General features: G+C 40.3%; 2 protein-coding genes and 1 long non-coding RNA gene across 3 annotated transcripts; 2 read left to right on the top strand and 1 right to left on the bottom strand.

Moving 5' to 3' along the window:
* Position 1: 1 nt before the first annotated feature.
* Positions 2-1,196, top strand: gdf10b (growth differentiation factor 10b; the record flags this gene model as incomplete). The annotated part of the gene is given in 2 exon segments (XM_036142474.1): positions 2-406; positions 579-1,196. Coding segments are annotated over 2 exon segments (597 nt in total), but the record flags the coding sequence as incomplete, so codon positions are not given.
* Positions 1,197-4,870: 3,674 nt separating this feature from the next.
* Positions 4,871-8,637, top strand: gdf2 (growth differentiation factor 2). Its single transcript, XM_012869232.3, has 2 exons — positions 4,871-5,773; positions 6,994-8,637. The coding sequence occupies exons 1-2, from the start codon at positions 5,425-5,427 to the stop codon at positions 7,911-7,913; spliced, it is 1,269 nt and encodes a 422-aa protein (XP_012724686.2). The 5' UTR covers positions 4,871-5,424; the 3' UTR covers positions 7,914-8,637.
* A 647-nt stretch (positions 8,638-9,284) lies between these two features.
* LOC118564403 lies at positions 9,285-11,317 on the bottom strand. Its single transcript, XR_004931841.1, has 2 exons — positions 11,177-11,317; positions 9,285-9,431 (listed from the first exon to the last, which is right to left on the bottom strand). It is a non-coding gene; the product is annotated as an uncharacterized LOC118564403 (long non-coding RNA).
* Between the last annotated feature and the right edge of the window lie 1,013 nt (positions 11,318-12,330).

The raw sequence follows: 12,330 nt of genomic DNA, 5'->3' as shown, positions 1-12,330 counted from the left end.
CCCTGTCGGGGAGGACGTGTCCGCCTCCACTTCGGCCGCCAGGATCCGGAGAGAGCTACACCTCCAGGTCCAAACCAACGACATCCCCGAGGTCCACTTCAGCACCCTGAAGAACCAGGAGCTGTGGCAGAGCACGTATTTCCCGGCTAAAGCTAGAGCCGCGGTCAAAACCGGGAGGAAGCACGGCCAGGCGAGCGGCGAGGGCGTGAGCAAGCCCCAGGTCCTGAACTTCGATGAGAGGACAATGAAAAAGGCGAGAAGGAGACAGTGGAGCGAGCCCAGGGTTTGCTCCAGACGCTACCTCAGGGTGGACTTCGCTGACATCGGCTGGAGCGAGTGGGTGCTGGCACCGAAGTCTTTTGATGCCTATTACTGTGCCGGCACATGTGGATTCCCCATACCTAAAGTAAGTCATGGCTAGTTTAAGTCTCCTTTTTACAACAATCTGTTGGGTGGAGGTAAAAACATATACCAGCATGCACCGTAACTGACTGTGGTTTACAATGTTTTGGATGCCTATTTCTCTATTCCTTGGTTGCCACTCTAATGATTGCTCTTCTCGCACTCCATCGCTGCAGCTTGCACATCCCTCCAATCATGCCACCATCCAGAGTATCGTCCGAGCGGTAGGAATCATCCCCGGGGTTCCCGAACCGTGCTGCGTCCCAGACAAGATGAGTCCCCTCAGCGTCCTCTTCCTGGACCCGGACCAGAACATGGTCCTGAAGGTCTACCCTGGGATGTCCGTGGATACGTGTGGCTGCCGATAGGACCGCCCAAGCCTCTGAGGAGCGGGGAGGATGAAGAGACAGTGAGGAAGACTATACAGCAGACGCTAAATGTGAAGGAAACCACATGTCAGGGGGGAGGAACTGTTAGAAATGTTCAGAATGGGGTGGAAATGGCTTTTTTTTTCATCATAATTGCTCTTGTTTGTTTTCTGACCTGACTGAACGTTGCCTTAAAGCATGCTGCTCTGTTAACAGTTCTTAAAGCTAATGTTTATTCCTTATTGTGTTTTCATTTGTTTCCTTAAATCATTTAAAGAAAGAAGGCGTTCCCTGAAACATGTAAAGTCTTCGTTTTTTTTTTTCTTTTGTAAAATTTCTCTAGTGATTCTGTCTTAGCTCAAAGCTTGGCCTGGACTCCAGAGGAGCTGCTGTGGCAGGGTCACCTCAGACTCTTCAGGAATGACCCTGTGCAGGAAATTCTGCTCACCTGTCAGCCATTTGTGTTCGGTAGTGGACTCGCTGGATTTCAGCAGCTTCCTCTCTTGGCTTTCATCTCTCATTTTAGGGACTCGAGCTTTAGCCGAGCCGACAAGCTGCAACCCATCGTGGAGAATGTCAGAAACAGAAGCATGCAGAATGCTGAACTGGCGTCAAGTTGACTGTCTGCTGTCATGAGAAAACCGCGGTGTGCAGCTGACTTCATGTTTTATCATGAATGATGCATCTCCTTAAAATCTGTTCCAATAGTTTCCGTGTTTTGCATATACAAATGTATTTGGCCTTATATTGGGAGTTTGAGCATGTCAAGGTCTGCTTGCGTCAGTCTGCTGCATCACAGGGTGGAAAAATGGCGCGATGCTGCCATCTGCTGTGCATTCTGGGAACTGTGAAATGAAAGACTTCATGAAAGTGTGGCTGTTAAGCATTTTCTTACACATGGAGTCCATAAACAGACTTGTACAGTTAGAGAGGCATAAAATAACAATAATGGATTTCTAATAATATGTAAGAAGTTAAATGTATGTTTCTACAAGTAAATATGTGACTATAAAGTGTAAACAATATTACAGCAGTGTATGTTTAAACAGATTGTATGGTACAGTTATGGAAGAAATAGTTGACTTCTATATACAGTCAATGGTAAATATTGACTTTATATAAAATTGATAACTATGAGGCTAATAATTCTAATATTTTTAAATACATTCTCATGAATTAAGTGAGGATTGTGATTGTTTTTTTTTTTTGTTTTTTTTTTAGTTTTGAAAGAATCTGTTCAAACCTGACGTGTGAATCTGAAAAACAAAAAACAAAAGCAATTTATCCCTTTTGTCATTTGTCTTGTTTTTTTATGTTAAGATAGAACTTCTAAGGCTATAAAAACCTAATTACACAATGATCCCAGCTTAAAACCTACACAGAACAAAGCAAGAAGCTCTGGTGACAATATTGTCTGTCTTTATACGATGACAGACAAATAAGTCAAAAAAAGAAAAGAAAAAACAGATGGTCTGTGGATCTAAATATGAAAAACAAAAAAGGCTTTGTGGAACATCAAGTCCTGCCATGTGTTTGAAGTGTAAATATGTCTTTTTATTGCTCCTGTTCTGAATAGTGCTTGCATATTGGGACCAATGATTTTCAATTTAGTTTGTTGTTATTATTATTATTATTATTATTATTATTATTATTATTATTATTATTATTATTATTATTATTATTATATTTAAGTATCTTCCTACTGTCTGGGAATTGTGTTTATATTACACCCTTTGCTCTATGAATGCCCCCAATCGCTCAGATAATTAGTAACCAGGTCATCCAAAAGTAAGTCAACCTTTAAATTCAGTTTCAAACATTCTGCATGCTGACATGAATAAATCTTCAGCCGTGTCCATGGCGTTGCTTAGCATGTAATTAAATAATGTTATTATTTAGTCATTACTGCAGCAAATTGCTTTAGTCTTAGAGCTCTGCAGTACACATGGCGTGTACAAATGTCAGTGGTCATTTTTGATATTAAAAAAAATAATAATCTGGTTTAAAGGGGACATATTGTGCTAAATCCATTTTTTACATCTTAGATACCTTTTGCTGGGAAGTTGGAGTTTTCAGGGGTGCAGATAATTTGAATGTAGTCTGTCCAGATATTCTGTTTGGGTCATATTTTTAAATCCTTTCAGTTTTCTCTGTTCCCAATTAAATGTTTTTTGTTGTTGCTTTTTTTTTTATATGATTTCATCACAGCATTTGCTGCGATTTTGTAGTCCAAGCTGAAGGATCCATTTTATCCCATTGAATTTATTTATTTATTACTTACACCAATTTTTTATGTTGTGCTCTTCTCACCACTTCTCGCCTATGCACTTAACTGTTAGGTATCAACTGTTAATAGTAAAATTAGGTAGATAAATACTCAGAAAAATGCCTTTAGGTCATTGATTGTCTAAGCAGGCATAAAACAGCTCAGTGCCAGGTATGAGTACAAACAAACCAAAGATGTAAAAGTGTGAGATGGAGGAAGGCCGATTGGGCCAGAAGTTGCTTGGATGAAGCATTTGCTCACTTTTAGGGTGTTTGACATGAAAACATGAGTAAGAGCAAGTTAGGACTCTGGCTGCTAACTGATCTTATTGTTAAACTCAGTCTCATTTGATCCAACCCAGATGTGAATGTGACTTTTTTTACCCAGCATTGCTAACCTCACACATCTCCCTCATGTTATTGCAGTTTGACCTTCCTTACATGTCCACAATAACTGTCCACAATAACTGAGGTGCTTGGATATTTTGTTGTCTGCCTTAATAAATGAATAATAATGAATTCACAGATATCTTGAAAAGACCCTATGGAATGCATGTTCAACAAGCTCAGCATGAACCAAATCCTAAGTGACCACGTGATTGAAAGACTGCGATTCCGATTGGGGCTAGTGTCCCTAGACACACAGGTTTATAGTTTTCATCCCAACAAAATGTTGCTTTTTCAGTTGGATTGCTTTAGCCATGTGTTCCAATGGTTAGAGCGTAGCTTACTGCTGTGTGCAGGCTAACCAGGACGCACAGCCGGCTGGTGCTGAGAAACCCACCCAAAGGGCTGATAATCCTTCTCAATGTTAGCTGCTGTTAGCAGCCCAGCAGAAGATGCAGGTTCCACAAGGCATATTGTAGGTAACCTGTTCTCCGCATCATTTACGTCCATTCTTCTTTGCAAAATAGCTCAAGTTTAGTCAGATTAGACAGGGACCGTCTGGGAAAAGCAATTGTGAAATCATGCCGTGGATTCTCAGTTGGATTTAGGTCTGGATTTAAACCGGGCCGTTCTCACACATGAATGCGCGACGATCCATAAACGTTTCCAGATGTTGATGCATGTTTAGCATTGTCGTTCCGCTGGAAGGTGAGTCTCCATCCCAGACTGAAGTCTTTTTCAAAGGTTTTCTCGCAGCATTTTTTTGTAGCTCTGTACTTTTGATCAGCCGTGAACAGCTTTCCTGTTCCTGCTGAAAGAAAGCATCACCACAGCACGATGCTCCCACCATCATGTTTTATCAGGGGGGGTGGGATTTTCAGAGTAACGCAGCATTTTAGTGTTTTGCCAGACGTGTCGTACTGTAGGGTGACCAAAAAAGTTCAGTTGTGGTCTCCTCAGGCCAGAGCCCTTTTCCCCACTTATTGCTGTGTCCACTATGTTTGTAGTGAGTGTTGAACAAACAGAACTTCCTGTGGCTTTCTTTTAATAATGGCTTTTTTTTGCTGCCAGGTTGATGAGGTGCCCAACTGATAGCTATCCTGTCGACAGCTGATGAGCTTTCATTCTGAATAGTGCATGTGAAATGGGATCAAGGCTGTGGAATTCAGTAGTCTTTTATTACTTTTACCAAGACAAAACTTACTTTTATTTTATTTTTACTCTGTAAAATCTTCTCAGCCTGCTCACATATCAGTCAGCCGTACAGTGCCTTGCACTGCTCAAGCTTTCCACATGTTCCCTCCAAGTTAACATAAGCATCTCAGCTTCTTCTCTGATTAAACCTCTCAGTTTGGGTAGGTTAATAGCTGTGTCATACTTTTTTTGTTATCAAAAGATGTTCAAAGCTTGGGAAGTCGTTTTATAACCTAACTCCGCAGTTCACACGCCTCCTGGATGATTTTCCGATTTCAATGCTCTCCAGATTAGCTAAAGAGCCATCGGTCGCTTAGCCGGCTTGCAGTTTAGTCATACTCTTTACATTTTGCGATACTGGATTGAGCTTTGGCATGTTAGGCTGGATACTGGTTTAGAATCCAATCCTAAACGCAGTTGCAAGGTGCTGTATTTCTCCAGCTATTTCCTTCTGACTGGTGTGGATCTGAAGCAGGAGATCCCCCTTGAAGCTGGGAAAAAGCATTTTGTGAAAACGTCTGCTTGTCAAAAACCTCACATTTGCCAGCGCTTCCCTCATTATCACTGTCGAGTGTTTACAGTGTCTTCATTAGTGGACAGCCTCCTGATGATAACAACGCTTTAAAAAAAGGCATCAATGACAGTGATAACCAGGCCAGGCTACTTTTTTGGTTGACACTAGTCCCTCTGTTTACTCTTGGAGCATGGGAGCGGATAACGGGACACCAGGGATCGCCATTTTCAAACTGTGTGACCGCAAAGTCTCGTTTCAGAAGCAAAAGTTGTTGCTTACGAACTTTTTATCAAAATGAAGATGCCCAGGACCTTCCTGCTCCACATGTGCGTGACTCTGGTGGCTTGTACTGCCTCCAGCACCTGTAAGCCGCTCAGCGACACCGCCCAAAGCGAAGATCTGGAGAAATTCTACTTGCAGTTATCAGAGGACCTGTTAGAGGAAGAAGACACAGAGTCACAAATGGAGGACTTCTTGGAAAACATGAAGGAAGGTTTTCTGAGGCAGCTCAACCTTTCAGATGTTCCACAGGAAGATCGCAAGATCTCGCCCCCTCAGTTCATGGTGGAGCTGTACAACAAGTACGCCTCGAACCGGTCGGCAGTCCCACAGTTTGATGTCATACGAAGCTTCAGCCTGCAAGGTACTTAAACAAGGGAAGTAATGCTACATTATGTGTCTCTGATGCAAACCAGACGTAAATGTGTTTGATTATGACTCAGACGTCTCTCATGATAGTTTGTTCCTCTAATGTAAGCAGAATATAATTAGCACCGATAAAACCTTAACACGGAATGAGCTTATTAAATTAATAAGGTTAATTTGCAAATACGGACCGCCTCCAGGTGAGTGTGGTCCCTATATATTTAATTTTTGTTTTTACATTTTAAAATATCAACTTTTAAAACCAAATCTCAAATAATATCAAATGTGTTAGAAAATCATAGACTTTAATTATGAGATTTTTCAAAGAGCTGTTAAAAACAACCATAAAGATAAGTCATTAAAGAAGCTACACAGAGAGTGTTAAATGACATATGTTAACCTGATTTATCCCAAATTAATAAATATTTCAGGATTTTGTATTTTATCATTCATGAAGATGAGTAATTAAGAAATAAAAACTTAACAATAATAATAATAATAATAATAATAATAATAATAATAATAATAATAATAATAATAATAAGTATTGTTATTATATACTTATATATATAAGTGTATTGTAATATATGATATTTTATTTAACATGAAAATAGAATATATATATATATATATATATATATATATATATATATATATATACTGTGTATATATATATATATATATATATATATATATACATATATATATATTATATACATATATATATATATATTTTTTTTTTTTTTATATATTTTTATATTTTTATATTTTTATATTTTTTAAGTTTATATTTTATATGGAAGCAAAGAAAGTTAATACATAAATGATTAATTGAAAAAGGAAACAAATCTAAATTTGTCTCACTTAAAATCTCATAATAATTTGCATATTTATTTATATGTTTTATTTACAAATATATAAATATTTCCTAATTTTCTGGTTTATTAATTTATGAGAAAGTCATTCAGAAATCAGGCAAACAAATGAATAAAAAAACATTAATGTCTTTATTCTACTTTATTTCATGTTTATACGTTTTAAATAAAAATATTTCATAATATATGAACATATGAACAATATATTTAACATTTAAAAATGTTAGTGTATGGTATACTTTAATAAAATATAAATAATTGTGTGGTTTGACTGTGTATTTTTAGACAGGAAAAATAAGCAAATAAAACAAATAGTCATCTCATTTGTTTTTATCTTTAACAGACGTGAGTCTGGCCATGACAAAAGGCCCAAAGTCAAGGTACAGATTGCAGTTCAACGTCAGTCTCCCCGACCATGAGGAGATTAACGCCGCTGAGCTACAGCTCCTCTTCTTCCCCGATGCCAGGTCAAACGTCCAATGGCAGCGCTTCAAAACCACCGTCACAGTCTACGAAGCCGATGGCAACAATTTCACGTCATCTTCACGTCTGCTGGATGGCGAAGAGGTGGCGGCCTCACGGAGCACATGGGCAACGTTTGACGTGACGGCAGCAGTTCAGAGCTGGGTCAAGTCAGGCCAAGGGGCGACGGTTTTTGACGTAGTGGTGGAGAGGAAGGACTGTGGCGCCTCTGACAGCACAGGGGAGGCAACAGGCTGTTTAAATATGAGCGTGTCTGTCGGAGACAATGCGGCAGCTGCTCTAATAGTCTTCTCAGATGACTTCAACAGCAGAAGGAGTGAGACGAAGAAGGAGCTTAGAGAGATGATCCTTCGTGAGGAAGAAACTTTCCTGCACGCTGGGGCCGACTGGAACAGAGGGAATCAAGTTCCAAGTGAGCCTCCCCCCGCTCAGCGCCCACGGAGAACAAAGAGGAAGGCCGATGGGGAATACTGCCACCGAACCTCGCTCAAAGTCAGCTTTAAAGACATCGGCTGGGACAGCTGGATCGTGGCGCCTCCAGAGTACGACGCCTTCGAGTGCCGAGGAATGTGCTCCTTCCCGCTGACGGATGAGTCGACCCCGTCGAAGCACGCCGTCATCCAGACGCTGGTCAACCTCAGAGATCCCAAGAAGGCCAACATGGCTTGCTGCGTGCCGATAAAGCTGGACCCCATAACGGTCATGTACCAGGAGAACGGGCGCATCACCATCAGATACTTTTATGAGGAGATGAAGGTGGCAGAGTGTGGCTGCAGGTAGTCAGGAAGAGGGAACAGAAGGAGAATTTTCACTGACGCAAACACGCCTTTTGCCAGAAGGGACAAGACTGCCTGGTTTTACCCCCCCACTCAGAAAAATGTTGGGTTTTTCTTTATTAGCTTGGGATGCAGATGTGTTCACCACTCCTCTTCCAACGCAAACAGAAAACATACCGAATCTGCTTTGCCCAAACATTCAAGTATCCTTTTCCCCTTCACATTCTAGCTAATACGCATTTAACGAAGGGCTGGCACATTTTGTGTTGGATGACTCTGAATGACTAAAGGAATTTTCACCCAAGATAAACGTTTCATTTTTTTATAGCATTTGAAATGATGACGCAAATGAAAAGGAAACCATAGGACACAGGCACTTTTATTCTTCTTCAGCGTGTATAACAATATTGGCTTTGGAGTAAATAAAACGATGAGTATGTAAAGTGTAAACGTAATGAGGATCATGACACCCTAGGGCTGGACGATAATTCAATAACGATATATACCGATCGATAGACATGTATCAGTGATAGAAAAAATGGTCAATAAAAAGTTCAATAGAATAAGAGCTTTCCTTCCTTATGCATTCTAGCCATGTAGGTTAATATTACAGTCGTTACATCCTTCCAACCAATCACAAACACAGTCCCAGGAAACGCTCCATCACAAAGCTCCGCCCCCTTTAAAGAGTTCAGACAGCACGTGTTCTTTTTTTATTTTTGAAAAACTTGCAGTTTTGGTAAAAAGTTGATTAAATAAAGGGTTGAGTTTAAATTCAGTGTTTATGTGTTCTATAGCTAAAAATAAGTCGCTAAGCAACAGCATAAAATGGGCAGGGCTGCATAATTTCCATTTTATCTATATATTTTTTTATATTGTCCAGCCCTATGACACCCTGTCATTATTTACTAAAAACAACCATAGAAGCGATTTGAATTTGAATTGAAATTGAAACAGTCGTGACTTTGGGATGTTGGTTTTGCTGTCCGTAGCATTTTAAGCTGCTCGTCGCCAGATCTTTGCAAGTTCTTTTTATTTAGTTTCATTCATCTTCCAATCAACTCCCGTCCCTGTTGAAAGAAAATATGCATCCCCGCAGGATGATGATGCCGCTGCCATGTTGCACAGCGGTGCTGGTGTGTTCAGGTTGCTGTGCAGAGTTAGGGGGGGGGGTTGTCATGCGTAGCATTTTGCACATAGGCCGGAAAGTTCAGTTTGAGATCATCTGACCAGAGCACCTTCTCCCACATGTTTAATGTGCCCCCTACAGGGATTTTAGCTAAGTTAAAACGTGAGCTCTAATGGCTTTCTCTCACAATAGCTTTAATCTTGTCACAAATAGGAAGCGCACACAGTAGTTTTCTTTAAATTCCCCCCCCCCCCAACTGTTTTGTGGATCTCTGCACCTCCTCCAGAGCTACCGTGGCCATTTTGGCTCCATTTCTGATCAAGGCTCACTCTGCCTGGACCATTTGGTGGGCCGTTGTGTCTTGGTAGGTTTGCAGGGGTGCTATACTCCTTCCTGTATCGGATGACAGATTGGAAATTTTCACAGTTCAGGAGATTGTTGTGAAACCAAACCACTGTTTTAAACCTCCCCTCTTCCTCCCTGACCCGCCTGCTGTGCTCCCTGGCCTCCATGCTGTTTAGTCACTAATGCTCTCCAGAAGACCTCGGAGGTCTTTACGAAACAGTTGGATTCATGCTGTAATGAAGTTACACACCGATGGGCTGTATTTCTTAAATAGCCCACTTCTGAAGGGCATTAGGAGGGAACTGGATATCATTGAGAGACATCGAAGTGCAGAGGACTGAATATGCACACAACGCCTTCCAGATTGTTTTTTAGATGTGTTAAGATGTGTTGTTTTGCGTCAACATTGTAATTTGGGCAACTTTGTGGTGGATTCCTTGCTGCCGCTCACCTGGCCCACAAGAATGGATGATTAAGAAGGTTTTACAGCATCCGATGGCTGCAGAGGAGGTCATGCAATCCTCTGAATCAGGGGAGCTGGAACAGAGAGTCCCCTGAAACATGCAGGGCAGGGGTCCCTGCGGCCCAGGGTTGGGAACCGCCGGTCTAGAACACGAAATCTCAATAAAATACATTCAAATTTGTTGTTGTGGCCAAATTTGGAAGGTTTTTGAAGAGGTATGAATATGTTACATTTTAGATTTAAATCTGAGGTTGTGTTTAAAATCTAACAAGAATCCTTTTATTATTAGCTTATGATAAAAATGTAACTACTTAATACCTGCTTTTTATGCATCATTAGGACCATGCATCTGTATATTACCTGTTAAACTAAACCATGTTTAATAGTAATTTATGTTTTATCAATAGCCTGTCAGGAACTGCAGCCATTTAACTGAGCGTTTTTTTGGTATACATAAATGCTTGTTTCTGATCTGCCTTGTTGATTATGTCAGTAGAATCATATAGTTGCTGCTACAAAAGTACCCCTAAATCTATCAATTTTTTTCAAAATTGCTTTTTACTACTCTTCATGTCATGGCTTTCATGTTGTTTTTGAGACCATAAAACTCTAATGGAAATAAAGTTTTATAGCAACAACAAGATGATACGACAAATGTTTTTACAATGATTGTTTTTCCCCTTTTATGGCATCATTCCACACATAATTTTCAAAGACTCGGAGCTCATAAAGTGATGTGTTTTTTTTAAATGTGAGGAGGGCCTTTGTCCTCTCTGTTTTTAGCAGTGGGTTTGGAGCTCTCCCCATTGATGCTGTTTTTGCCAAGTCTCTTTGTTATTATTGAATCATCAACAAACCCACAAATATCACATTTCTCATTCTGAGCTGTACACTTATACAATATATAGCAACAGCTAATGCCAACTATTCACAGCTTTTACTCACCGGGGAATACAAAAAACAAACACATAGGTTTGATGTACTACACACTGCTGGCTGTGATGATGTCCTGAATAACACATACAGTGCCTTGCTAAATAAAGAGGGAACCGTCCTCCCAGTCTCAAACCACAGACAGACTGACAGGTTCTACTCCAGAACATCACTGTATTCAGCACCATCCATTTTTCCCTCAACTTAGACTAGTTCCCCAGTCCCTATGCTGCCACCACCATGTTTCACTGTGGGGACGGTGTTGTTGAGGTGATGGGATGTGATGGGTTTGTGTCAGACATGGTGTTTTCCTTGGTGGCCCAAAAGTTTAAATTTTAGTCTCATCTGAACAGAGTCGCTCACGTGACCTTTTTAAAACTCAGAACTAAGTAATTACCTTTTTCTGGCCACTCCTCCATAAAGCCCAGCTCTGTGGAGTTTACCGCATATTGTGGTCCTCTGGACAGATCCTCCAGTCTCTGAGGAGCTCTGCAGCTCCTTCAGGGTGACCTTTGGTCTCTGTGCTGCTTCTCTGATTAATGCCCTCCTGGCCCGGTCTGGTGGGCGTGCCTCTCATGGCAAGTTTGTTGTGGTACCGTGTGCTTTCCGTTTGAAGAGCATGGATTTGATGGAGCTCTGAGGGAACATCAAACATTTGGATATTTTTAATAACCCCATCCTGACTTGTACAACAACTGTGTCCCTGACTTGTTTGGAGAGCTCCTTGGTCTTCATGGTGTGCTGCTCTTGCAGCCTCTGGGGCCTTTCAGAAAACACGTGTTTGTACTGACAGGTCATGTGACACTTAAAGTGCACACAGGCGGGCTTTATTTCACTAATTATGGGACTTTTGAAACAAACTAGTTGCATCAGATATTTTTAGGGGCTTCACAGCAAACGGAGTGGATACTTATGCACATGCCAATTTTCAGGGTTTTTTAAAATTATTTTAACGTCAGTTAAAACTTATTTGATTAACTATTCTATTATCAGAAGACAACGAGGCAGAAAACTATTTTGGTTCATACAACGATCCCAAAAACTTTAAGTATACTTAAATGACTTCATTAAGTACAAATATACATTCTATTTTCAGACAAATCTTTCCAATGGGGGAACAAAATAACATAAAGTATATCTCTGAGCCAAAATGCATAGATTATTTTTCAAATAATAATGGATTAAAACTGCATTAAAGGCAAAAATAAATATGGCAAACTGGAATTTTTATTTATTGTTTTTAGTCTTGAACGTTGATTTATTTACATGGAATGTCCAGCTATAACTATGTTGTTATAACAAACACCACATAGCTTTTTCACCTGTTCAGATAATATGTGCACAACTTAAAGTCCTTGCAAAATAAGAGAATTTCACAAATAGTGTCAAGATTTGCATCCAGGGAGTTGGCATTTGGCAGGGTTGTGTTATGTAAGGTGTGAAGAGGTATTAAACCTCAAGGCGATAAAAATAACTGAGCACCAGTTACCAAGTGCTGGAAAAGAAGTGACCTGTGGATGGATTTTATCTGAGCTGAAAATCTTCCTGGAT

The sequence above is a fragment of the Fundulus heteroclitus genome, chromosome 10 (assembly GCF_011125445.2).
Source record: "Fundulus heteroclitus isolate FHET01 chromosome 10, MU-UCD_Fhet_4.1, whole genome shotgun sequence".
Classification (NCBI taxonomy): Eukaryota; Metazoa; Chordata; class Actinopteri; order Cyprinodontiformes; family Fundulidae; genus Fundulus; species Fundulus heteroclitus.
This window is presented reverse-complemented; position numbering and strand designations above follow the sequence as displayed.